General features: G+C 45.0%; 1 protein-coding gene across 1 annotated transcript in view; it reads left to right on the top strand.

The window, feature by feature from the left end:
• The first annotated feature begins 6,092 nt into the window (after positions 1–6,092).
• The window catches only part of LOC120022862 (RNA-binding motif, single-stranded-interacting protein 3-like), a 195,614-nt gene continuing 176,044 nt past the window's right edge, over positions 6,093–25,662 (top strand). Inside the window, exon 1 of the mRNA XM_038966907.1 lies at positions 6,093–6,247. Within this exon, the coding sequence (XP_038822835.1) occupies positions 6,117–6,247 (131 nt within the window). The 5' untranslated portion in view covers positions 6,093–6,116. The remainder of the gene's footprint in view (positions 6,248–25,662) is intronic.

Below are 25,662 nucleotides of genomic sequence, written 5' to 3'. Positions count from 1 at the left end.
GGTGTGAATACTTTCTGAAGGATCTGTAGTTGCTGATACGAAATGTTTTGCGATTCTCACAATTCTGTATTGCGATTCGATACTGTTTATTTTTTTTTCTATGCGATTTGATGTTCCAAACATTATGCTTGCTTTTCAGTGCCTTGCAAAAAAATGTTGTGTTACAAAGTGGGATTAAAATTGTTGACAAAATAATTAAAATTAAATCAATCTACAAAAAATACTCTGTTATGTCAAAGTGGAAGAACATTTTTTTTTAAATTATTCAGCCCCTTTGTTTAGGCAAGCCTAAATTAGTTAAGGAGTAACATTTGGCCTACTAAATCACATAAATTACATGAGCTCTCTCTGTGTGATATAATAGGGGTTGACATCATTTCGGAATGACTAACCCTTCCTCTGTCCCCCGTCTAACCCTTCCTCTGTTCCTCTGTCCCCCGTCCTGACAACATTTGTCAGGTCCCTCAGTTAAGTATTGAATTTCAAGCACAGATTCAACTATAAAGACCAGGGAGATTTTTGAAAGCCTCATGAAGAAAGGCAGTGATTGGTAGATGAGTAACAATAACAAATCAGATATTGAGCATGGTCAAGTTAATAATTATGCTGTGGATTATGTATTAAATCACCCAGACACATCAAAGATACAGTACTCCTTCTGAACTGAGCTGCAGGACAGGAATGAAACTGAGTGGCCAAATTACAGTTTTGACTTATATCTGCTTGAAAATCTATGGCAAGACTTGAAAATGTCTTGCCAAGATATCCAACATCTTGACAGAGCTTGAAGAATTCTGAAAAGAATAATGGGATAATATTGCACAATCCAGGTGTGCAAAGCTCTTAGAGACTCACCCAAGAAGACACACAGCTGTAATCACTGCCAAAGGTATTCATAACATGTATTGACTCAGGGAACTGAATACTTTTGCAACAACTATATTTTAGTTATTTCATTTTTATCAATCTTTAAAACAATAGATATAATAATTCTTCCACTTTGACATTACAGAGTATTCGGTGTAGATTGTTGACCTCAAATCCCACATTGTAACACAATAAAATGGGAAGAAATACAAGGGGTATGAATATTGTTACAAGGCACTGTATGTCTGCTGCAGAGGGACAAGAGAGAGCATGACAAAATGAGATTGGATCAGTCATAGGAATAAAAGGGCTGAAAACATGTTGGCTCGCTGTTTAAAAAGAAGATGGAGAACAAGCTTATAGGATGAACAACAGCAGAGTTTTGGCACAGGTACAGCCGACTAGTGCTAGCTAACGCTGCCTTGAAAAATATCGATATAATGTCATCCAAAATAATATTGCGATATTTAACTGTATAGATTTTTCCCCCGCGTCACTACAAATCAATTGCTTATGTTTGAGTAGTGTAGCTAGGCTTTCACAGTGAAGCTTAACACAAGCACACATACAAGCCCATAACACTATATAAAGGCATTCACCCAGCACTTCGCACTTGCATAGTCATCCTCGCACACACACACACACACCTATACACACACTAACTTATATTCTGTCTCGCGCACGCATGCACGCACGCACACACACACACACACACACACACACACACACACACACACACACACACACACACACACCTATACACACACTAACTTATATTCTGTCTCGCGCACGCACACACACGCACACACACGCACACACACACACACACACACACACACACACACACACACACACACACACACACACACACACACACACAAACCTATATTCTGTCTCACACACACACACACACACACACACACACACACACACACACACACACACACACACACACACACACACACACACACACACACACACACACACACCTATACACACACTAACTGATATTCTGTCTCACACACACACACACACACACACACACACACACACACACACACACACATTAACAGTGTCATAGCTCCCTCCAAGCAGTGTAGGCTGGAGGGGGCTGGCGCTCTGATATTGACACCACGGCTGCAGTGTGGTTGGTCCTCGGCCAGTTCTCAGCCGGCTCGGTGACTGCTGCTGTGGATCCCTATAAATCAGACCCAATTACCAGGCTACAGCACTGGGCCTTTCATCCACTCACAGGCAGGCAGAGAGGGCAAACACAGGCCCCATACCGAGTACTGTAACACAGGACCAATATCAACTACTGTAGCCTACTCTCCGCCTTTCTATGGACCTCGTATCTGCTAAGTGTTCATACCACAGACATACTGGTGTGGATATGATATAGCCTATGCAGGCTCTGTATAGTGCTGGGTGACTGTCCATTTTCACCTGTTTGGGTGAGTTTGCTTTGTTTGGATTACAGAAAAAGGAGGAGGACAGTCCAGTATGAGTTGAGTGTTTTTTCTGTCTATTTATTTTTTAGATATATTTTTTTACTTTAGCCCAATGGCTGGGGTTTTGATCAAGCCTTGGTTGGAATGGCTTTTGCTTGGATTGGCAATCTCAAGTGGATTGGATTCCACCCTCACACATGAACGCACGCACGCACACACACACACACGCACGTACAAACACACACACACACACACACACGCTTACACAAACACTCCCCTGACTGCTCTTCCCTTGCTCCAGTCAGAAGAAATGTGTGCGCTGCCTCCGTGTGCATATCCAGCCCGCCGCAGCCCTATATACGATACAATAGATTTATCATCCTCGGTTCATACACTCATAAACATTCTCCAACGTGTCACGGTTGCGGCAGAGCCCCCTGCTAGCTCAGTAAATTGGCCCTGTGTAAACCATTCTGCCCATCTGAAATACCGCTACGGCAAATTTAAATCCCTGACATGCCTCTATAGCGACGTGTCACGACGGGGGGGGGGGGGGGGGGGTTGTCTCATTTACCACCTGGAGGTTTTGAAGTGTCGTAACCATCTCCTCTTACTGAAGGCAGCCAGCAAGGCAGCAGAGATCCTCTTTGTCAAGTGCTGTATTCAACTCCCATCAGCTTGACATGTGAGGGAGATGTTTCTATATTTCCGGGGGGCTGGGGGGTTTTATGCATCTCACAGACTGACAGGGTGAGCGGGCTGAGGGTAAATACCAGTCACGGACCATCCGGAAGAGGAACAAATCTGTTTATTAACCTCGAGAGGAGAAGAGAGAAAAAGAGAGAGGAAAAGGACACACAGACCACAGACTGTCAACCACACATGCTGGTCGGTGTTCACTCACATACTCAGACTTGCACGCAGCACACACGCACACACACACTCAACCCTTCACTTGATCGTAACACACACACACACACACACACACACACACACACACACACACACACACACACACACACACACACACACACACACACACACACACACACACACACACACACACACACACACAGAGAAACCCTCAAACACACTCTCACACAGCTCCTCAGGGATCTCTAGCACCCTCTCATTTGTCATCCCAGGGCTTCTGAGAGCCTTTTCTTTTCCCTTGGATAACCTCCCTCTTTCCCAGCACTGTAAGTAATGAGCCAGGGTTGACCCTCCATGCCTCATTGTGTTAGATTTCAGCTTCTGACCTTAAAAATGAAAGCAAATCGATAGGGCGGGACACGTGAATTCCAAAGCCCAGGACGCAAGCCAAGTGTGGAGTGGAGGGAGGAATGCGGAGCTGCACAATATACTGGGGAGTAGAGAGGCTCTTTCACCTCACCTTCAATAGGGACCAACACTGTATCGCCAGTGTGCTGCAGTGAATTTGCATGTAAATTGTGTGTCACCCAGTGCATTTGGTGTGCGTAATCTAAAGTACCGCAGAGGGGATGGGGGGGAGAGAGCTCAGAGCTTAGCCAAGGCTTGGGTTTTAATATACATTTCGTGTGCGTCAAAATGTACTGGGACACTTTATGTTAAGTGTCATAACACAGTATTTGTAGGACAATTTTACCTGGCTTTGAGTAGTAGCGATAGTGTATATGCAGTTTAGAAGCACTTACAGTAGCTAATATGGTGTAATTCAAGACAATGAAATGACATGTCAAAGTATCAAAGCATCTCAGCAAGAGAGTGATATATGGTGAAGGTCTTGACCACCTGATGTTTGTATGAAAACTGTCCCTAAATAACCCCTATTAAACTCCCCAGTCCAGTCAATGTCCAGTCTCCTTCCTAAATGGACTCTGACTCTCTGACTCTCTGACTCTCTGACTCTCTGACTCTCTGACTCTCTCTCTCTCTCTCTCTCTCTCTCTCTCTCTCTCTCTCTCTCTCTCTCTCTCTCTCTCTCTCTCTCTCTCTCTCTCTCTCTCTCTCTCTCTCTCTCTCTCTCTCTCTCTCTCTCTCTCTCTCTCTCTCTCTCTCTCTCTCTCTCTCTCTCTCTCTCTCTCTCTCTCTCTAATATGCTGTAGCTCGGCAGCGGTGAAGCACATTGTGTGTACTCACTATTCTAGTGATAGAGTGGCTGGCCGTCAGTTCCAGTTAGCCCAGCATGATAATTGGCCTCCCATTGATAGACGCAGGCTCCCTTCACACTCCAGGGGTCTCGGCTCATTGTCGGAAGAGGCGACACACTGCCCGAGAACACTCGAAATTGCACATCAAATCAGCCATGCTTCACGGGCCGGCGCTAACGCGTGGGGTGGGTACCACGCGGGGGGGGGGCGTGTGTGTTCTTCCATAGCTCAGTGTGCAGTGTCTCTCCAGGGAGGCTAGGGTTTAACGTGGCTAACTGGAGCTGCTGGTGGCTGTACTCTCTCTCACTCGCTTTTTTCCCCCTTCTCTTCCTCTTCTCTCCTCTTTCTCCATCACTGCCCAACCCTCTTCTCTCTCTCCGTCACTTCCAGCTCCCCCTCTCTCTTTCTCCCCCTCTATCCCTCTCTCTTTCTCCCCCTCTATCCCTCTCTCTTTCTCCCGCTCTATCCCTCTCTCTTTCTCCCGCTCTATCCCTCTCTCTTTCTCCCCCTCTCTCTTTCTCCCCCTCTATCCCTCTCTCTTTCTCTCCCTCTCTCCCCCCCTTTCTCCCTCCTTTTCCATCCCTCTTTCTTTCTACTACGCTCACAGGGCCTCCGTTACCCCTCTGTCACCGGGCGCAGCGTCCACGGTATAGAGAGATATATAAATAGGCTGTGAGTGGGGAGCCCTGACTCTCACACCATAAATCCACAGTGGGAGGGACACGAGGAGGGAGGGAGCGAGGGGTGCAGAGACAGAGGAAAGGGATGTAGTGTGTAAAAGAAAATGGGGAGAAATAAGGAATATATCATGGAAAGGGAGCGATACGCTGTAGTGATGAGGCGGGTTTGTTGACGTACGCAGGGAGAGGGAATTGTTGAACGGTTCAGATGCTGAGTCTCATTAAAACCATCTCACCTGTAGAGGTGCAAATTGTTTCGAGAATGCCTCCAGACTCGGGAGTATGAAGTCGGGGAGGAAAATGGCACGCCAACATCTCTCAACACATCATTTTGAGGATGTCCCTTCTATAACAGTTAACCACCAGAAAGGCCATTCTCATGATCCCAGCTCACTCATGACACAGTGATGTTTGCAAACCAGATCAGTACTGTCCTGTATGCCATAGAGGTTTAGGAGCAAACTCACTGACCAGAGTCTTTAACAAAGTCCGGAACGATATACACCGCCAATTTTTTCCTGTCTGTTGGGTTCCATCAAAGATGTGCGAGTTATACTCACATTACTTATCAAAAAATACATTTAGCCCTAACTCTTCCTCTCTTTAAATGATTATTATATATTTTTTATTAACAAATTAACAAATTAACAAATTCTTATTTACACCGGCCAAACCCAGACGACGCTGGGCCAATTGTACGCCACCCTATGGGACTCCCAATCATGGCCGGATGTGAAACAGCCTGGATTCGAACCAGGGACTGTAGTGAAGCCTCTTGCACTGAGATGCAGTGCCTTAGACCGCTGCGCCTCTCGGGAGCTCTCTTCTCTCTTCCTGTATCTATGCTCCCTACCCACTCCATGTGAAAGATACCTACATATCACAACCCACACATACATAATGTATGTGTTTTATATACTCAAATATATTCAGCCCTAACCTCTTCTCTCTTCCTGCAGCAGCCCTATGCTCCACCCCTCCACCCCATGGCTCCGCCCAGCCCCAGCCACAACAGCTGCAGTCACGGCGGATCCGAGCTGCTGAGTAAAACTAACCTGTACATCCGAGGCCTGCCCCCAGGGACCACGGACCAGGATCTCATCAAGCTCTGCCAACCGTGAGTGTGGCACACACACGCAGACGTATAGAAACACACACGCCTACTCCTACACGCAAACACACACACAGACGTATAGAAACACACACACGCACACCTGCTCCTACACGCAAACGCACACACAGACGTATAGAAGCACACACACCTGCTCCTGCACACACACAGACACACCTGCTCCTACAAACAAACACACACACACACACGCGCGTACACACACACACACGCTCGCACACCTGCTGGTACACACTCACCCTTATTAAAGTTCCACCAACTGTGAATGTATAGAAACAGACACGGGTAATCATAAAAGCTCTGCCAAGTGTGTGTGTGATACAAAAACACACACATGCGCATGAATGTGCACACACACACACACACACACACACACACACACACACACACACACACACACACACACACACACACACACACACACACACACACACACACACCTACACAAAGCTCAATAAAGCCCTAATAAAATGTAGATTGGACTGCCTCCCCCAGGAACCACGGACCAGGACCTTATCAAGCTGCAGCCCACAGCCCACACAGACACACACACACACACACACACACACACACACACACACACACACACACACACACACACACACACACACACACACACACACACACACACACACACACACACACTAACAGCTTTGTTCAGCTCCAATAAATTCCTCATTAATAAAGACTGCAAATTGTGAAATACAGGCTAAAAGCAAAGCCTGCCGGTTGCGTAACATTTTCTTGGCCATCTTTCCAGAAATATCCCAGTCAAACGCAGCCAATTATTTTATGATCTTTTGGAATCGGAACGCTCTGCCCAGTATTTGGTAATGCTCCTACTATGTCAGAAGTCCCGCATGTCTTGATCTTGACCCATCGAAATTCCATTAGCTAGACACGACAAGACAATGGAGGCACTCAGCGTTTTGACATTGCATGTCTCTTAGCCACATAGCCGGTCCCATTTTGTATAATCTCACTGTAGACCGCGTCCAATAAAACCTTCCTTTTGCCGTTTTATTGGAACATTGGACATACACCATTACTGCCTCACTGTCCTCTGGTGGATGCTTCACGTCACTTTCTCCCACACACTCTTCCAGTAGCATTTCTCTCCCCTGTATATTTGCCATTCGCCTTGGTCAAAGGCATTGTCCAAGTGCCCCCAAGGTTGCCCGAGGTCTGCTGTGCCAATGAAAATCCAATGCCAATGAAACTTTAATTATCCAGCCACTGTTTCAGGCACAGGCGGGTAGGAACGTTTTCACAAAGGTCATCTGGCGCTGAAGTCTGTGACACCCGGGTCCCCCTCTGGTGTTTTTTTCCCTTCTCCGGTCTGCTGAACCCACACCTCCTCCACCCATGTCCCACTCACACCCCAACCCGCTCTACCCCACCACAGTGGCATCCTCCCTTGGCCCGTCGCCTTGTCCCCTAGGTTCATGTTAACCTGAAACCTCCGAAATGAGCCTCTGCGGTCTTCAGAAATGTTTTTTTGTCCTAGTTTTGTTTTTCAAACCCTCGTCGCCCACGTTATTTTCTCTAATCAGTATCATGGAGTTGTCTCACTCTGCATATGTGTGAGTAGCGGTGTTTTCCTCTCGGAGATTCGTCTTGAAAACCCGACCCTAGGCAACAGTGACGAGAGCCTGGTTACAATGACGGACTCTTTTGACAACTTCAAGGAGGAAGAAAAAAAATGAGGAGACAGACAACTCTCTGAACAAATCGAGATGCCAGAACGTCGCGATTCGAAACCAAAGTTTGTAGTTGACGCTTACGAGCCACTTGCGAAATGCAGAAACAAAATGTCGTTTGATTTGAGTCCTTGTGTTGTGCTGAGCCGTACTGGTTCCCGAGACAGGGTTCGCGGGGGCCACACGCACTAGACTCCACGTATCTCCAAAGCAAGCACAGTGCCGCCAACGGATGCATTCTTGAGAGTGTGCCACATCGTAGCTGCTGATTGGAGGTCGTTACACACTGCCTGAGAGATGTTTGGAAACGCAAAAGTTCCCTCAACGACGCAGCAAGCTACACTCTCCCACAAGTCCTCACACTCAACTGCTACAGCTTCCTCTATTACTTCAAACATGGCCAACATAAAAGAGAATCAATAACAACAATGGCCACAGAGTTTCTAATAATATGCACCGAGAGCAGTTGGATTTGGGAGTGTGCTTGATCTGTGTTTTATTCAGTTGGCTGGACCTGTAGCTCTCCAGAACCATCAGCCTGATAAATGGGCATGGAGAAGCAGCCAGAGAAGTGGGTTTTGGCTGAACACCCAGAACGAAAGGCATGGATGGAACATTGGCCATTACCATGAGAAAAATGCATGGACAAGTGGGCAGGTGGGCACGGGGGGCAGGTGGGGCACGGGGGGCAGGTGGGCACGGGGGGCAGGTGGGGTACGGGGACATCAGCGGTTGAGCAGTGCTGGGGTTTGCGGTCCACCAACCAGGAGAGGCAGAGGGGCTGAGGCCGCAGGTTCTTTTGAGGAAAGAGCACATTTTAGAAGGTGATCCAGAGCTAGACTTAGGGCCCACACTTGGAATAACAGGGGCATTCATTCTCCTTGCCAGTGGTCCAAATCCATAAATCAAAAAGCCAAGATTGAATGGACCACAGAGCTCTCCTCCCTACCCTCCCTCCCTTCTATCCTCTTCTGTTCTTCCCTGCCTACCGTTCTCCCTCCATCCCTCACTTCTGGTTCTCTGCGCCCAATTTCAGCTGTGGACCGGCAACAGCTGTGCCCTCTGTCATGCTGCTCTCCCTAGCGTGGCGCCTGATCAAATGGAGAGAAACCCAAATCAAGAGCTAATCACCGCCAATTGTCCAAATAACCTTTCCCATGTGTGGCGAGGGAAGGAGGGAGGAGTGAGAGGGTAGGAAGGGAGGGGTTGGAGTTCCACACAGCAGAGGAAGGGTTGACCCTGGGACCACCTGTTCCACAGAGCCTCTGCGACCCGAAACGCCACATTATCCCAAATGATTCTGAGGCCCTCTGTTGACACAAGCCGGCCCGGCTAGCAGAGCCTCCCCGATCCCACGGGCTCCTTTTCAACAAACTGCCAAAAGGGAGGAAGTGTGAGAGAAGACACTCCAGTCCGCCCAGCCTCGGCTCTTTCGACTCAGTCATCGATGCCCTGTCCGCCCAAACGCTTTTCGGGCCCAGCTCTGTCAGAACGGACCGAGATAGCGGTGCTTAACCTCTGAGGTGGCGAGACAACTGCAGGAATGCCCAGACCGAACTCCTCCCCCACCCCGCCAACAACACGTTGTCGACCAGATGCTCTGGATGTTTCGGGAACAGAAAGAATCACTCTCTCACTTGATCTTACTCTTGTTCCGTCTCTCATTGCCACTTCGCTACAATACCCGGCAACAACACAAATTGTCATGTGCTTTGTGTGGTGACTTTACATGGTAATTTACTTGCCTGGTTCAAACTAACAGTATACAAAATGCCTGTATCCTCCACAACATTGAGCTGGAGAGCAGTTGCTGTGCAGTAGCTGATATGCCTCCAGGCAATCTCCCACATTATTCATCCCCCCCATTACTGCTTAGTTCATTAGGATCCCCATTACAGTCTTCCAACAATATTCACACCCCTTGACTTTTCCACATTTTGTTGTGGTACAGCCTGAATTTATTAGGGATTAAATTTAGATGTTTTTGTCACTGGCCTTCACACAATACGCCGTAATGTCAAAGTGGAAGTATGTTATTAGTAATTTGTACAACTTAATAAAACATCAATAAGTAATCATCCCCTTTGTTATGGCCTAAATAAGTTGAGTAAAAAGTTGCTTAACAAGTCACATAATAAGTTGCATGGGCTGGGTGCAAGGATAGTGTTTGACACGATTTTTGAACAACTACGTATCTGTAAAGTCCCTCAGTCGAGCAGTAAATGTGTTAACACTTTACTTGACATCCAGCGTCATAACACATTACAACAAGATCATAACCATGTCCTAATGTCATAAAATCAAATCAAATCAAATTGTCACATGCACCGAATACAACAGGTGTAGACTTTACAGTGAAATGTTTACTTACAAGCCCTTAACCAACAATGCTTTAAGAAGTTAAGAAAAAAAAATACAAATAAGTAGATAATAAAATAGATAAGTAAAAAATTGAAGATAGAAAATAAAAGTAACAAATAATTAAACAGCAGCAGTAAAATAACAAGCGAGGCTATATACAGGGGGTACCAGTACAGAGTTAATGTGCGGGGGCACCGGTTAGTTGAGGTAATTGAGGTAATATGTAGGTAGAGTTAAAGTGAATATGTATAGATTATAAACAGAGAGTAGCAGCAGTGTAAAAGAGGGGTCTGGCTAGCCATTTGATTAAATGTTCAGGAATCTTATGGCTTGAGGGTAGAAGCTGTTAAGAAGCATTTGGACCTCGACTTGGCACTCCGGTACCGCTTGCCGTGCGGTAGCAGAGAGAACAGTCTGACTAGGGTGGCTGGAGTTTTTGACAATTTTTAAGGCCTTCCTCTGACACCGCCTGATATCGAGGTCCTGGATGGCAGGAAGCTTGGCCCCAGTGATGTACTGGGCCGTACGCCCTACCCTCTGTAGTGCCTTGTGGTCGGAGGCCGAGCAGATACCATACCAGGCGGTGATGCAACCAGTCAGGATGCTCTCGATGGTGCAGCTATAGAACCTTTTGAGGATCTGAGGACCCCATGCCTAATCTTTTCAGTATCCTGAGGGGGAATAGGCTTTGTCGTGCCCTCTTCACAATCATCTTAGTGTGTTTGGACCATGATAGTTACCCTTTAGCTCAGTGCGGTTGTTGCCTGTAATCCATGGCTTCTGGTTAGGGTATGTACGTACGGTCACTGTGGGGACGACATCATCGATGCACTTATTGATGAATCCAGTGACTGATGTGGTGTACTCCTCAATGCCGTCGTAAGAATCCCGGAACATATTCCAGTCTGTGCTAGCAAAACAGTCCTGTAGCTTAGCATTAGCTTCATCTGACCACTTTCTTATTGACCGAGTCACTGGTGCTTCCTGCTTTAGTTTTAGCTTGTAAGCAGGAACCAGGAGAATATAATTATGGTCAGATTTGCCAAATGGAGGGCGAGGGAGAGCCTTGTACACATCTCTGTGTGTGGAGTAAAGGTGGTCTAGAGTTTTTTTCCTTCTGGTTGCTTATTTAACATGCTGATAGATATGAGATAAAACTGATTTGAGTTTCCCTGCATTAAAGTCCCCGGCCACTAGGAGCGCCGCCTCTGGATGAGCGTTTTCCTGTTTGCTTATGGCCTTATACAGCTCATTGAGTGCGGTTTTAGTGCCAGCATCGGTCTGCGGTGGTATATCGACAGCTACAATAAATATAGATGTAAACTCTCTTGGTAAATAGTGTGGTCTACAGCTTATCATGAGATACTCTACCTCAGGCAAGCAAAACCTCGAGACTTCCTTAGATTTCTTGCACCAGCTGTTGTTTACAAATATGCATAGGCCGCCGCCCCTTGTCTTACCAGAGGTCGCTGTTCTATCCTGCCAAAAAAGCTTAAAACCCGCCAGCTGTATGTTAGTCATGTCGTCGTTCAGCCACGACTCGGTGAAACTATAAGATATTACAGTTTTTAATGTCCCATTGGTAGGATATACATGCTCGTATTTCGTCTATTTTATTATCGATTGATTGTAAGTTGGCTAATAGGACCAATGGTAAAGGTAGATTACCCTCTCGGTGACGGATCCTTACAAGGCACCCGGACCGTCATCCACTATAGGGCCTTGTCGGGCCTTGTCTTGAGGGCCTTGTCGGGTGTCTGGAGTAAATCTGTCCCATACGACTCGAAGAAAAATAAGAATTTCTCCAGTACGGGGTGAGTAATCTCTGCCCTGGACATGGTGACAGAAACATTATGTACAAAATAAGTTACAAATAACACGAAAAAACATACACAATAGCACAATTGGTTACGGGATCGTAAAACTGTGGCCATCTCCTTTGGCCCCGTTATTACAGCATAACAGCTGACCTAACTTGTCATAAACTGTCATAATATGGTCACAACACTGTCATGACCCATATATTTACACCTGTTTTGACATATATTGTGCTATTTTATGGCTAGTTATCACACCTACATAAGAGTGTCAAAAGCCACTTTTATTGAAATCAGTTTTTTCCCTGCCAAGAAGTTTCCTTTCGTTTGAAAGTTATTTTCTTAAGTCCTTTGTTGTTATTGTGATGAATTCTTTACAGATTTTTTTTTTACTGCATATCCTGACCATCCTGTGTCACGTTACTTGGACAAAGAATATATACTTTATGACACTGTCAAGAAGCATTATGACCATCATAATCATATAAGCCAGATAGGGGATGTACCTGATAGGCCTAATACCAAAGAAAATATCAGCATGTAAAGTAGCTAGTTAGCTGTAAAATTGCCTCAACAAATTGCACTATCAATTTAGGAGTCTACAATCTCACCATGTTCAACCTGCAGATCGATGTGCCCTCCCAGAGTGGAGTCTGACATTCACAACGACAGATATACCTTTTGAGGAGATGGGAAACGTTGCCCATGCTCCGTCAATGGGCCTCACGGTGCATTCTGGGACAAGAAGCGCTCCTTCTATTGTGCTCTAACTCGAAAACCCAACATTAGCACAAATTTCGTCAACAAGAAGTACAACATTACAAATCTTTTCTGAGATGTGAGATAATTAACCTGCTATCTGTAATATCGTATAACTTTGGAATCGTGACATTTCGTAATTCCGAGTAAAATAGGCATGTTTCAAAACATATACACTGGCTTTGAGAATGGATTGCATGACGATTAGCTTAGCAACTGCCTGACACAGCATGACAACGCGATTGGTCGACAGTCTGCTGGGTGGGACGTTATACGTCCCCTTAATTCATTGGATTCCTATCTCCTTTCTATAATATCTCTGGCAAAGGCACCATGCAATTCACCCTGGACTAAAGAGGCAGACAAATAGGAAATATGTGCTAGACCCTTAACGTACACATTTCTCGAGGTAGAAATATCGCAAAAATATGATCAGTGGATCATTCAAGAGAAGACATCCTCCCGACTTATGACATTGGCCAATATTGAAATCTGACATGTATGATAGACGTTTTCGCGATCTAAAAGTCGTATTCTTATTAACTTCCAGTGTAGTGAGAGCGACTTTATCTTTACTTCTGCCTGCTTGAATGCCAATAACTCAGATACACATGAAACATGAAATGACCCAGGGAATCGATAGAAAATCACTCAGATATGCACATAAACAATATAACATTCAAAATGGGTGAACCTTTCCTTTAATATGGTCAATTTCAAAAAAATATATACAGTTTGGACACACCTACTCATTCAAGGGTTTTTCTTTATTTGTACTATTTTCTGCATTGTAAGAATAATAGTGAAGACATCAAAACAATAAAATAACACATTTGAAGAATCTCAAATGTAAAATATATTTTGATTTGTTTAACACTTTTTTGGTTACTACATGATTCTATGTGTGTTATTTCGTAGTTTTGATGTCTTCACAATTATTATTATTATTATTATTATTATCTAAATGTTGAAAGTGCGTGGGCGACAAATGGGAACAAAATGGTGCAGTTTGAGGCCATGTGGCGGAGAGTGATATGGGCGCTGGAGATGGGGGTGTGAGTAGGTGGGTCTGGGCAGGAATGATGTTGTGTATGTTTGTGTGTGTCTGTACGCTGTCTGTACGCTGTTGTTTGCATGTGTATGTTTTGTATTGTTAAAAAATATATAACAAATCAAATCTAACAAAAAAAAGATAAAATGCCACAGGATGCACTGTAATGAATCTAGTTGGGCAGTTATTTAAAAGGCACACTTTTGGGGGCGGCAGGTACCCTAGTGGTGAGAGCTTTGGACTAGTAACCAAAAGGGTGCAAGATCCAATCCCTGAGCTGACAAGGTAAAAATCGTTCTGCCCCTGAACAAGGCAGTTAACCCACTGTTCCTAGGCTGTCACTGTGAATAAGAATTTGTTCTTAACTGACTTGCCTAGTTAAATAAAGTAAAAAATAATAATAATAATTGTCTTCAGCAGCATCTGTTTCCTACCTCTCCTTAGCATTAGGCATTTGTTTTAGAGTATTCGAGATGGGAACTAATGGAGAAAGCCAGGGCTTGTAGTGCTTCTTTAGCTGTGACACGTGTAGATTGGGGAGTGATGGGTGAGAAAAAAAAGATATATTTTAAATTCAGGCTGTAACTCAACAAATTGTGGAATATATCAAGGGGTATGAATATTTTCTGAAGGAACTGAATGTCTGTTTGAAGTGTACGCAAATAGATTATACAAGTGGTCAGGCATTTTCAACACACAGGCCAGAAGAGTAGACCGTTTCTCCTCGACCATGAAACACTATCGTGTATGTTGCTGATGTTCGTTCTGTGTGTGCAGTTAAGGGCAAGGCGTGCTGCCTTGTTTTGAGCCAGCTGCATCTTTGCTAGGTCTTACTTTGCTGACCCTGACCATAATACTGTACAGTGCATTCGGGAAAGTATTCAGACCCCTTGACTTTTTCCACATTTTGTTACGTTACAGCCCTCTTTTAAAATGGATTAAAAACAACTATCTACACACAATACCCCATAATGACAAAGCAAAAATAGTTTTTTTCGAAAATGTTCCAAATGTATTAAAATACAACACTGAAATATTACATTTACATAAGTATTCAGACCCTTTACTCAGTACTTTGTTGAAGCACCTTTGGCAGCCATTACAGCCTCGAGTCTTCTTGGGTATGATGCTACAAGCTTGGCACACCTGTATTTGGGGAGTTTCTCCCATTCTTCTCTGCAGATCCTCTCAAGCTCTGTCAGGTTGGAAGGGGAGCGTTACTGCACAGCCATTTTCAGGTCTCTCCAGAGATGTTCGATCGGGTTCAAGTCTGGGCTCTGGCTCGGTCACTCAAGGATATTCAGAGACTTGTCCTGAAGCCACTCCTGCGTTGTCTTGGCTGTGTGCTTAGGGTCGTTGTCCTGTTGGAAGGTGAACCTTTGCCCCAGTCTGAGGTCCTGAGTGCTCTGGAGCAGGTTTTCATCAAGGATCTCTCTGTACTTTGCTCCGTTCATCTTTCCCTCGATCCTGACTAGTGTCCCAGTCCCTGCCACTGAAAAACATCCCCACAGTATGATGCTGCCACCACCATGCTTCACCGTAGGGATGGTGACAGGTTTCCTCCAGATGTGACGCTTAGCATTCAGGTCAAAGAGTTCAATCTTGGTTTCATCAGACCAGAGAATCTTGCTTCTCATGGTCTGAGAGTCCTTAAGGTGCCTTTTGGCAAACTCCAAGTGGGCTGTCCTGTGCCTTTTACTGAGGAGTGGCTTTCATCCGGCCACTCTACCATAAAGGCCTGATTGGTGGAGTGCTGCAGGGATGGTTGTCCTTCTGGAAGGTTCTCCCATCTCCACAGAAGAACTCTGGAGCTCTGCCAGAGTGACCATCGGGTTCTTGGTTACCTCCCTGACCAAGGCCCTTCTCCTCCGATTGCTCAGTTTGGCCGGGCGGACAGCTCAAGGAAGAGTCTTGGTTGTTCCAAACTTCTTCCATTTAAGAATGATGGAGACCACTGTGTTCTTAGGGATCTTCAATGCTGCAGAAATGTTGTGGTACCCTTCCCCAGAGCTGTGCCTCGACACAATCCTGTCTCTGAGCTCTACGGACAATTCCTTCGACCTCATGGCTTGGTTTTTGCTCTGACATACACTGTCAGCGGTGGGACCTTATATAGACAACTGTTTGCCATTCCAAATCATGCCCAATCATTTTAATTTACCACAGGTGGACTCCAATCAAGTTGTAGAAACATCTCAAGGATGATCAATGGAAACAGGATGCACCTGAGCTCAATTTCGAGTCTCATAGCAAATGTTCTGAATATGTATGTAAATATGGTATTTCTATTTTGAATTTTTAATACATTTGCATTATGTGTAGGTTGATGAGGGTAAAACATATATTTTAGAATAAGGCTGTAACATAACAAAATATGGAAAAAGTCAAGGGGTCTGAAGACTTTCCGAATGCACATGGTATCGGGACAGCTTGGCTTTTCATAGGCACTACCTCTGTTTGTACAGCCAGTTACAGTTAGTTCATCTCTGCTCGGTAGTGGCAGGTAGCCTAGCGTTTAAGAGTGCTGAGTCAGGTCGCTGGTTCGAATCCCAGAGTTGACTAGGTTAAAAAGTCAAGCATTGAAACTTTGCATTGCAAAACATAAGGCTGCTATTCGAAATAAAAACACGGACTATGTTATTGCGCGCCACTGCATCAACGCCAACCATGGCTCACCTTCCTCCCTGCGCTTTGTAGCCATAGAACACGTCCAAATTTCACCAAGATGAGGTGACATCGTACATAAGCCAAAACAAAGAGAGGCAGTCTGGCAGTACTGCGTAGACACTGTGGATTCAAAGGTGCTAAACTATGATTTTTCACTGTCCTCGTTTCTATAATGTTGTTGCCTTGATTTTCTGAGACTCTATGTCTCCGGATTCACAGACACCCAAATATCACCAACAGTTGAAGTCGGAAGTTTACGGTTGGAGTCATTAAAACTCGTTTTTCAACCACTCCACAAATGTCTTGTTAACAAACTATAGTTTTGGCAAGTCGGTTAGGACATCTACTTTGTGCATGACACAAGTCATTTTTACAACAATTGTTTACAGACAGATTATTTCACTTATAATTCACTGTATCACAATTCCAGTGGGTCAGAAGTTTACATACACTAAGTTGACTGTGCCTTTAAACAGCTTGGAAAATTTCAGAAAATGATGTCATGACTTTAGAAGCTTCTGATAGGCTAATTGACATCATTTGAGTCAATTGGAGGTGTACCTGTGGATGTATTTCAAGGCCTACCTTCAAACTCAGTGCCTCTTTGCTTGACATCATGGGAAAATCAAAATAAATCAGCCAAAACCTTAGAAAAAAACATTTGTAGACCTCCACAAGTCTGGTTCATCCTTGGGAGCAATTGTGAGAAACGCCTGAAGATTTAAAACATTTTTTATTTCACCTTTATTTAACCAGGTAGGCTAGTTGAGAACAAGTTCTCATTTACAACTGCGACCTGCTCAAGATAAAGCAAAGCAGTGCGACACAAACAACAACACAGAGTTACATATGGTATAAACAAACATACAGTCAATAATACAACAGGAAAAAAGTCTATATATAGTGTGTGCAAATAAGGTAGGATAAGGGAGGTAAGGCAATAAATAAGCCATAGTGGCGAAATAATTACAATATAGCAATTAAACACTGGGGTGATAGAAGTGCAAAATATGAATGTGCAAGTAGAGATAATGGGGTGTAAAGGAGCAAAATAAATAAATAACAGTATGGGGATGAGGTAGTTGGAAGGCCTATTTACAGATGGGCTATGTACAGGTGCAGTGATCTGTGAGCTGCTCTGACAGCTGGTGCTTAAAGTTAGTGAGGGAGATATGAGTCTCCAGCTTCAGTGATTTTTGCAGTTCGTTCTAGTCATTGGCAGCAGAGAACTGGAAGGAGAGGTGGCCAAAGGAGAAATTGGCTTTGGGGGTGACCAGTGAAATATACCTGCTGGAGCGTGTGCTACGGGTGGGTGCTGCTATGGTGACCAGTGAGCTGAGATAAGTCAGGGCTTTACCTAAGAAAGACTTATAGATGACCTGGAGCCAGTGGGTTTGGCGACGAATATGAAGCGAGGGCCAGCCAACGAGAGCATACAGGTCGCAGTGGTGGGTAGTATATGGGGCTTTGGTGACAAAACGGATGGCACTGTGATAGACTTCATCCAATTTGCTTTGTTGCGAAATAGGAAGCCGATTCTATATTTCATTTTGGATTGGAGATGCTTAATGTGAGTCTGGAAGGAGAGTTTACAGTCTAACCAGACACCTAGGTATTTGTAGTTGTCAGAACTGTCCAGAGTAGTGATGCTGGACGGGCGGGCAGGTGCAGGCAGCGATTGGTTGAAGAGTGTGCATTTAGTTTTACTTGCATTTAAGAACATTTGGAGGCCACGGAAAGAGAGTTGTATGATATTGAAACTCGTCTGGAGGTTAGTTAACACAGTGTCCAAAGAAGGGCCAGAAGTATACAGAATGGTGTCGTCTGCGTAGAGGTGGATCAGAGAATCACCAGCAGCAAGAGCGACATCATTGATGTATACAGAGAAGAGAGTCGGCCCGATAATTGAACGCTGTGGCACCCACATAGAGACTGCCAAAGGTCCGGACAACAGGCCCTCCGATTTGACACACTGAACTCTGTCTGAGAAGCAGTTGGTGAACCAGGCGAGGCAGTCATTTGAGAAACCAAGGCTGTTGAGTCTGCCGATAATAATATGGTGATTGACAGAGTCGAAAGCCTTGGCCAGGTCGATGAATACAGCTACACAGTATTGTCAAGGTACCACGTTCATCTGTACAAACAATTGTATGCAAGTATAAACAGCAAGGGACCACGCAGCCGTCACACCGCTCATGAAGGAGACGCGTTCTGTCTCCTAGAGATGAACGTACTTTGGTGCGAAAAGTGCAAATGAATCCCAGAAGAACAGCAAAGGACCTTGTGAAGATGCTGGAGGAAACAGGTACAAAGTATCTATATCCACAGTAAAACGAGTACTATATCAACATAACCTGAAAGGCTGCTCAGCAAGGAAGAAGCCACTGCTCCAAAACCGCCATAAATAAGCCAGACTATGGTTTGCAACTGCACATGGGGACAAAGATCGTACCTTTTGGAGAAATGTCCTCTGGTTTGATGAAACAAAAATGGAACTGTTTGGCCATAATAACCATCGTTATGTTTGGAGGATAAAGGGGGAGGCTTGCATCCCAACCGTGAAGCACGGGGGTGGCAGCTTCATGTTGTGGGGGTGCTTTGCTGCAGGAGGAACTGGTGCACTTCACAAAATAGATGGCATCATGAGGGAGGAAAATTATGTGGATATATTGAAGCAATATCTCAAGACATCAGTCAGGAAGTTAAAGCTTGGTTGCAAATGGATCTTCCAAGTGGACGATGACCCCAAGCATACTTCCAAAGTTGTGACAAAATGGCTTAAGGACAACAAAATCTAGGCATTCAAATGACCATCACAAAGCCCTGAACTCAATCCTATAGAACATTGGAAAGAACTGAGAAAACGTGTGCGAGCAAGGAGGCCTACAAACCTGACCCAGTTACACCAGCTCTGTCAGGAGGAATGGGCCAAAATTCACCCAACTTATTGTGGGAAGCTAGTGGAAGGCTACCCAAAACGTTTGACCCAAGTTAAACAATTTAAATGCAATGCTACCAAATACTAATTGAGTGTATGTAAACTTCTGACCACTGGGAATGTGATGAAAGAAATAAAAGCTGAAATAAATAATTCTCCCTACTATTATTCTGACATTTCACATTCTTAAAATAAAGTGGTGATCCTAACTGACCTAAGACAAGGAATTTGTACTCGGATTAAATGTCAGGAATTGTGAAAAACTGAGTTTAAATGTATTTGGCTCAGGTGTATGTAAACTTCCGACGTCAACTGTATGTATATTTTGATATGGCCTATTGATTAACGTCACCATTTACCTTGAAACATGTTATCATTCCAAACTTTTTACAATGTTGTGTCTCATTGGGCAACTAGGCTATACATAGGAGCTAAGTGCAATGGTCAGATCACTCTGAGGAAGACCTCAGCTGGACGTCGACACGTCAGTCACCTGTTCGCGTCCTGTACAATGGGTGAAAGTGAGCAATAGTGGAAATCAATCTCTGCCTTTTTTTGTTGAGTGCTCAAACTCTTTCTACCTTGAATTAGTCAGTTTGGAAGTTTTTCTTGGGAAACCATTTTCATGATTTTTTGTCATTGTTGTTGAGCACCCCTCCTTTCTTTTGTTTGCTGAAGTGCGAAGGCCCGCCTGAACTATTGGTTTAAAAAAATGGGGCAATGTGCCCTTGAGTAAGGAACTTAACCCTAAATCGCTCTGGATAACAGCATCTGCTTAATGACTAACGTGTAAATGTGAAATGAAAGTGCCCCTCCATCCGTTACAGTTGCAGCAGCCTAAAGACTGATTGACTTGAGGACAGGAAGCCGAGCCCTCAGGACTCTACAGTTTCCTTCCCTCCCAGGTGCTTTGACGTACCCTCCCTCTCGGTCTCCATCCCTTCCCCTGCTTTCTCTCTCGCTCTTTCCCTTTTATCTGGAGTAGTGTGGAGAAAGCAGCACAGATGAGATGTGTTCGTTTGTGCGTGTCAGACAGAAATGCGTGGCATGTCGGCTTGACAGGTTGTAGACGGGTGTGGACAAACATTCTGGAATGCTGAAGCTTGAAAGAGAACTGTGGTAATAGCTATACTAGTGGAAAATAGCCATACTGTACACTGTACCCATTACTCCTTCTATTAAACATACAAGTCGACACACATACAAGTCCACACACAAACACACTGCCATTTTTCTCTCCCACTCACTCCATTAAAAGCACTCCATATCTATAGTGGAGCCACTGTGGTCGTTCACTCTCGTTCTCTCATTCTCTTGTTCTCTCACTCTCTCGCTCTCGTTCTCTCTCCCCCTCTCTCTCTTTTTTTTTGCTCCTACTCTGGCTCTCTCCCTCCCTCCCTCTGGTACATGTGGGTGGAGATCTCTGTAGTGAGCTACAATCTGATGACCGGCCAGCATCTTTCACCAGCACTGCCTGTCAGAAATGCATTATCCCGTGTGTGTGTGTGTGTGTGTGTGTGTCTGTGTGTGTGTGTGTTCAGCGTGTGAGTGTGTGCATGTGTGTGTGTGTTATTTTTGGCCTGATACAGATCCTGGGGTGACAATGACATCACCACTAAATAATTCTCAGGTCATCTGCAGGCACTAACTCAACATGGCCAACACTGCTATTGGAGGCTAGTCAGGCTAGCCTTAGTTAAAGCCTCTTAAACTTGACAACAAAGAGCCAGATCCCAGATGAGGTTAAACTGGCCAAATACAACCCGATCTTGGGTGTGATCACATTTTGGACAGCCCTGGGCCAGTTGACAGGGTTTCTTGAAGCCAGAAAATGATTGGCCTAATCCACCGGGGTCACAATTTGTCAAAGAGCCGTTGTTGCCAGAAGCGCAATTTTCATAATTCCTATTCGACGCATTAATGTCAGGATGACATTTTGAAAATAGAACTGTTGTCTTCCACAGTATGGAATACGTCCCACAGTGAGTAGGACCGGAGGGCGAGGAGGGCCGAAGAGCTTAGACCTGCAGATCATAGAAGCAGACAGAGAAGAGCTTAACCGACAACAGTAACATCTTGTACAGTGGTAGTGCAGTGGCCATGCAGTGGGATATCTTCAAAGGGCAGGTCCCTCTACAGTACACAAGTACAGCTCAGGAGAGTGGAGCGTGATTGATTTTGATTCAGTGCTACTCGAGTGAGCAGCGGCTCTCCCCCCTGCCAGGTGTCCATCAGGATAGAGCAGACTAGTTCAGCAGTACACAGCACCTGCCTGTCTGTCTCCGCAGTACACTGGGAGACTGGGGCTGCATCCCGAGTGGCACCCTATTTCCTATATAGAGCCCTGGGCTCTGGTCAAAAGTAGTGCACTATATCGGGAAATGTAGTGCCATTTGGAACACACTTTGGGCCTCCTCCCCTGCCCTAACTCTCTGTCCTGTAGTCAAAGAGGAAGCTCCTATGCTTCCAGGTGTACTGGTCCCAGTCCTTATTGCCCCACTTCACAAATAGCTGTGATTTCACCTTTAGAGCTCTGAGAGGGGTCGCGCTGAGCTTGAGGGTCAACCAGAATGTGACACCAACTCAGGGGCCCGGGATTCCAAGGTGCCATACCTTGATGTAACACACCTCTCTCTCTCGCTCGCACTCTCTCTCCTTCTTTCCCGTTTCACTTTCCTGCTTTCACTGTATCACTCAATCTGTTTCTCAGACCCCCTCGTCAGACACCCTGGGGTGCCCCCCCCCCCCCACACACACACACACACACACACACACACACACACACACACACACACAGGACAGACTGTGACTGTATCCCCCTAGTGGATGTGGTTATACCATGTAGTCAGTGGAAACACAGACATGAAGCAGAAACTGCCTGGAGCTGTTTCCCACCTACCTGTCATGCCACTTCACATGTCTACCACAGCAAACAAACACCCAGACAGCGAGGGCCTTTGGAGAGCCAGCGGGGGGACAACACCACGCTTGGGTGGTCTGCCAGTCTCCCTCACCCCTCCTTCTGCAAAGCTGCACCAGTGACGTGTGCTGGCTCCGGCCTGCTCTCCATCCCCACATAAGAACCACTTCACCCACAGCGCTATGGCAGAAATGAAATATGCCTGGATAATTTCACCCAGGGAGGAAAAAGGTGGATATTCAAACGATTCAAATGATTCAATGTCTTATCATCAAGACCTCAACCTCCACCCAAAAAGTAGAAGATGTGGTTGAGGCTACGCATCATATTTCAATGCCCAGAAAACTGTCAAATTAGTAAATTTGTACAGATTTCAACGCCTGTATTCCTTTGTAGTATTCAGAGAGAGAGAGAGAGAGGAAAGCTCTGACTATGTACAGACTCAGTGAGCATAGCCTTGCTATTGAGAAAGGCCGCTGTAGGCAGACCTGGCTCTCAAGAGAAGACAGGCTATGTGCAGACTGCCCACAAAATGAGGTGGAAACTGAGCTGCTCTTCCTAACCTCCTGCCAAATGTATGATCATATTAGAGACACACATTTCCCTCAGATCACACAGATACACAATGAATTTGAAAACAAACCCAATTTTGATAAACTCCCATATCTATTGGGTAAAATACCACAGTGTGCCATCACAGCAGCACGATTTGTGACCTGTAGCCACAAGAAAAGGGCAACAACCAGTGAAGAACAAACACCATCGCAAATATATCCCATATTTATGTTTATTTATTTTCCCTTTTGTACTTTAACCCTTGTGTTGTCTTAAAGGTCAAAAATGACATGTCCCTATGTTTAACAGCAGAGTTTTTTCCAAGTTTTCAACTTGGAATTTGATTACTTTTCCTAGAGTGACCCCAACATTACAAAAAGTGAAACAGTTTCTTACCTCCCAAAAAGGAACAAGAATGTGGTCCTCCTTAGCTCACTGCACAAAACGGCTGAGATCAGTGATAGTGAGGACAGGAAGCATACTGGACGACAACCACAACAAAGGAGGCGTGGACAACCTGGACAAGGAATTTACAGCTACAGGAGGATGACTGCCCGCTGGCCCCTGGTCATCTTCCATAACATCATGGATGTGTCCTCATACAATGCCTTTGTGATATGAAACAAGATCAACCCTACCTGGATGCCTGATAAGCGGAACAAGATGAGAGTGTTCCTGGAGCAGCTGGGAAAGGCATTTGTAACCCCACACATTCAATGAAGGGAGTGCCTCCCCCGCACAGCAGCCTCTGCAGCGCTTGTGAAAGCTGTTCAGGGGACTGAATCTTGTCCTGATCCACATGAGGCTGCAGCTGGGGCAGGCAAGAAGAGGAGATGACAATTCTGCCCCCCAAAGAAGGACTTAAAACAAATACTATGTGCTGCACATGTCAGAATACATCTGCAAAGTCCATGCACACACACTTGCATATTGTCCTACATGTGCTAATTAGTGTTGATTGATTTATGTTCTTCACGTTTTTGTTTTGTATCTATTATCTTATTTTATTCTTATTTATTGTTGTTGTTTATACACCTTGTGGGTGGGGACAATGGTTCAAAAAATGGGATTAGACTAGTATTTTGTAGTTGAATTCCTCATTTTACAGTATATAAGAATATATCACTAAATGCCAAAAAAGTTCAAGACTGTTATTGTTCCCCTTCAATAAAATGCATTCAAAATGACTTTCTGCACATTTCTGCTACTTTCTTAGGCTGTACAAGTGCTATCTCTTGCTAAAAAGTTCAAGTTTACACCTATGCAGTACCTTTAGCAATAATAATAATAATAAACCTCTACGTTAGAAAAGAAAACAATTATAACAGGTGTGTTGTAATAAAAACGAGTGGTGTCCCCTGATTAAATGCAGTCTTTCTGCATTGTGAAGAGGGAAAACCCAGATATGCACAACGTTTGTGATGAATGACAGGTTGTTTCTTCATGCAAAATAGATTTGGGGTTTAAAATTCAATTAAGCTGCTTTATTTTAGGGGTTTAGTGAAGGCGGGTCATTTTTTACCCTAAGGTAAAAAGGCCTTTCTCAGACCTTGCGGGCGGGTCCCGCGAAACTGCGGTAGACTACTAGAGAGAGAGAGAGAGAAAGAGAAGAGGGAGCCAGAGAGAGAGTGAGGAAGTGAAACAGGGAGAGAGAGGGACTGGGGGAGGACTGACTAGGGTCAGTAAAGACAGTCATAACGGAGACCGAGAGAGATTGAAATAGGATTAGTGGAGACCGGCTTGAGAAGAGCTTCAGTATCACCATTGTTAAACCTGGGCTTCACAGGGACTGTCTCTGTCACATCAAAGCCTCACCAACCAGTCCTGGAAGAGGAGCCGCCAGCACGGTGTCCACACACACACACACACAGCTCGTGTACAGCTTGTATTCCCTGTATACTTCCAAAATTCTTCATTATGGGCTAGATGCATGATACTACCTTTTCTTTTCATCCCACCCCTGGTGTCTTTGTGGGGTATTTTTGGATCACAGACAGGATGCATTGATGAACCATCTTTAACATGTACTGAGACGAGCCATGATTAGTTGGCAACCGGAAACGAGTGTCTCCTGGTCCCAGTGGACCCAAACAAAGTTAGAATGATAACTTTCCCCAACTACATGCCAATAGGAGGCCTTTTTTAACTGGTTCCTAGAACGAGCCGACTGTACACACACACACACACACACACACACACACACACACACACACACACACACACACACACACACACACACACACACACACACACACAAATAAACACACACGTTGATCAGTGCAACGCTAACAGTATACGTTTTACAGTTGATGTGTAACTTCATGGGGTTAGCTGTGAAAATGTAAAGCTCTGATAACCGATTTCCGAGGTCTGCTCTGTTGAACCCGATATTCACAAGCGTAGAGTTACACGCTCACACAAAGTCCTCCACGCTCATTTTTACCATTGTGTCACGGGTCATGATGCAACAACGAAAATGTCATATCCAAGCGTATTTGTCACGTGCACAGGATACGGCAGGCGTAAACGAATGAGTGCCATGCTTACTTAGTAAGCGTTCTCCTCAACAGCGCGACATCAATCAAATGAAACATTTGTGCTTTGAGTATATCAACGCCACGAACCCCATGTTCAA

Source organism: Salvelinus namaycush, chromosome 27 (genome assembly GCF_016432855.1).
Source record: "Salvelinus namaycush isolate Seneca chromosome 27, SaNama_1.0, whole genome shotgun sequence".
In the NCBI taxonomy this organism is placed as follows: domain Eukaryota; kingdom Metazoa; phylum Chordata; class Actinopteri; order Salmoniformes; family Salmonidae; genus Salvelinus; species Salvelinus namaycush.
This window is presented reverse-complemented; position numbering and strand designations above follow the sequence as displayed.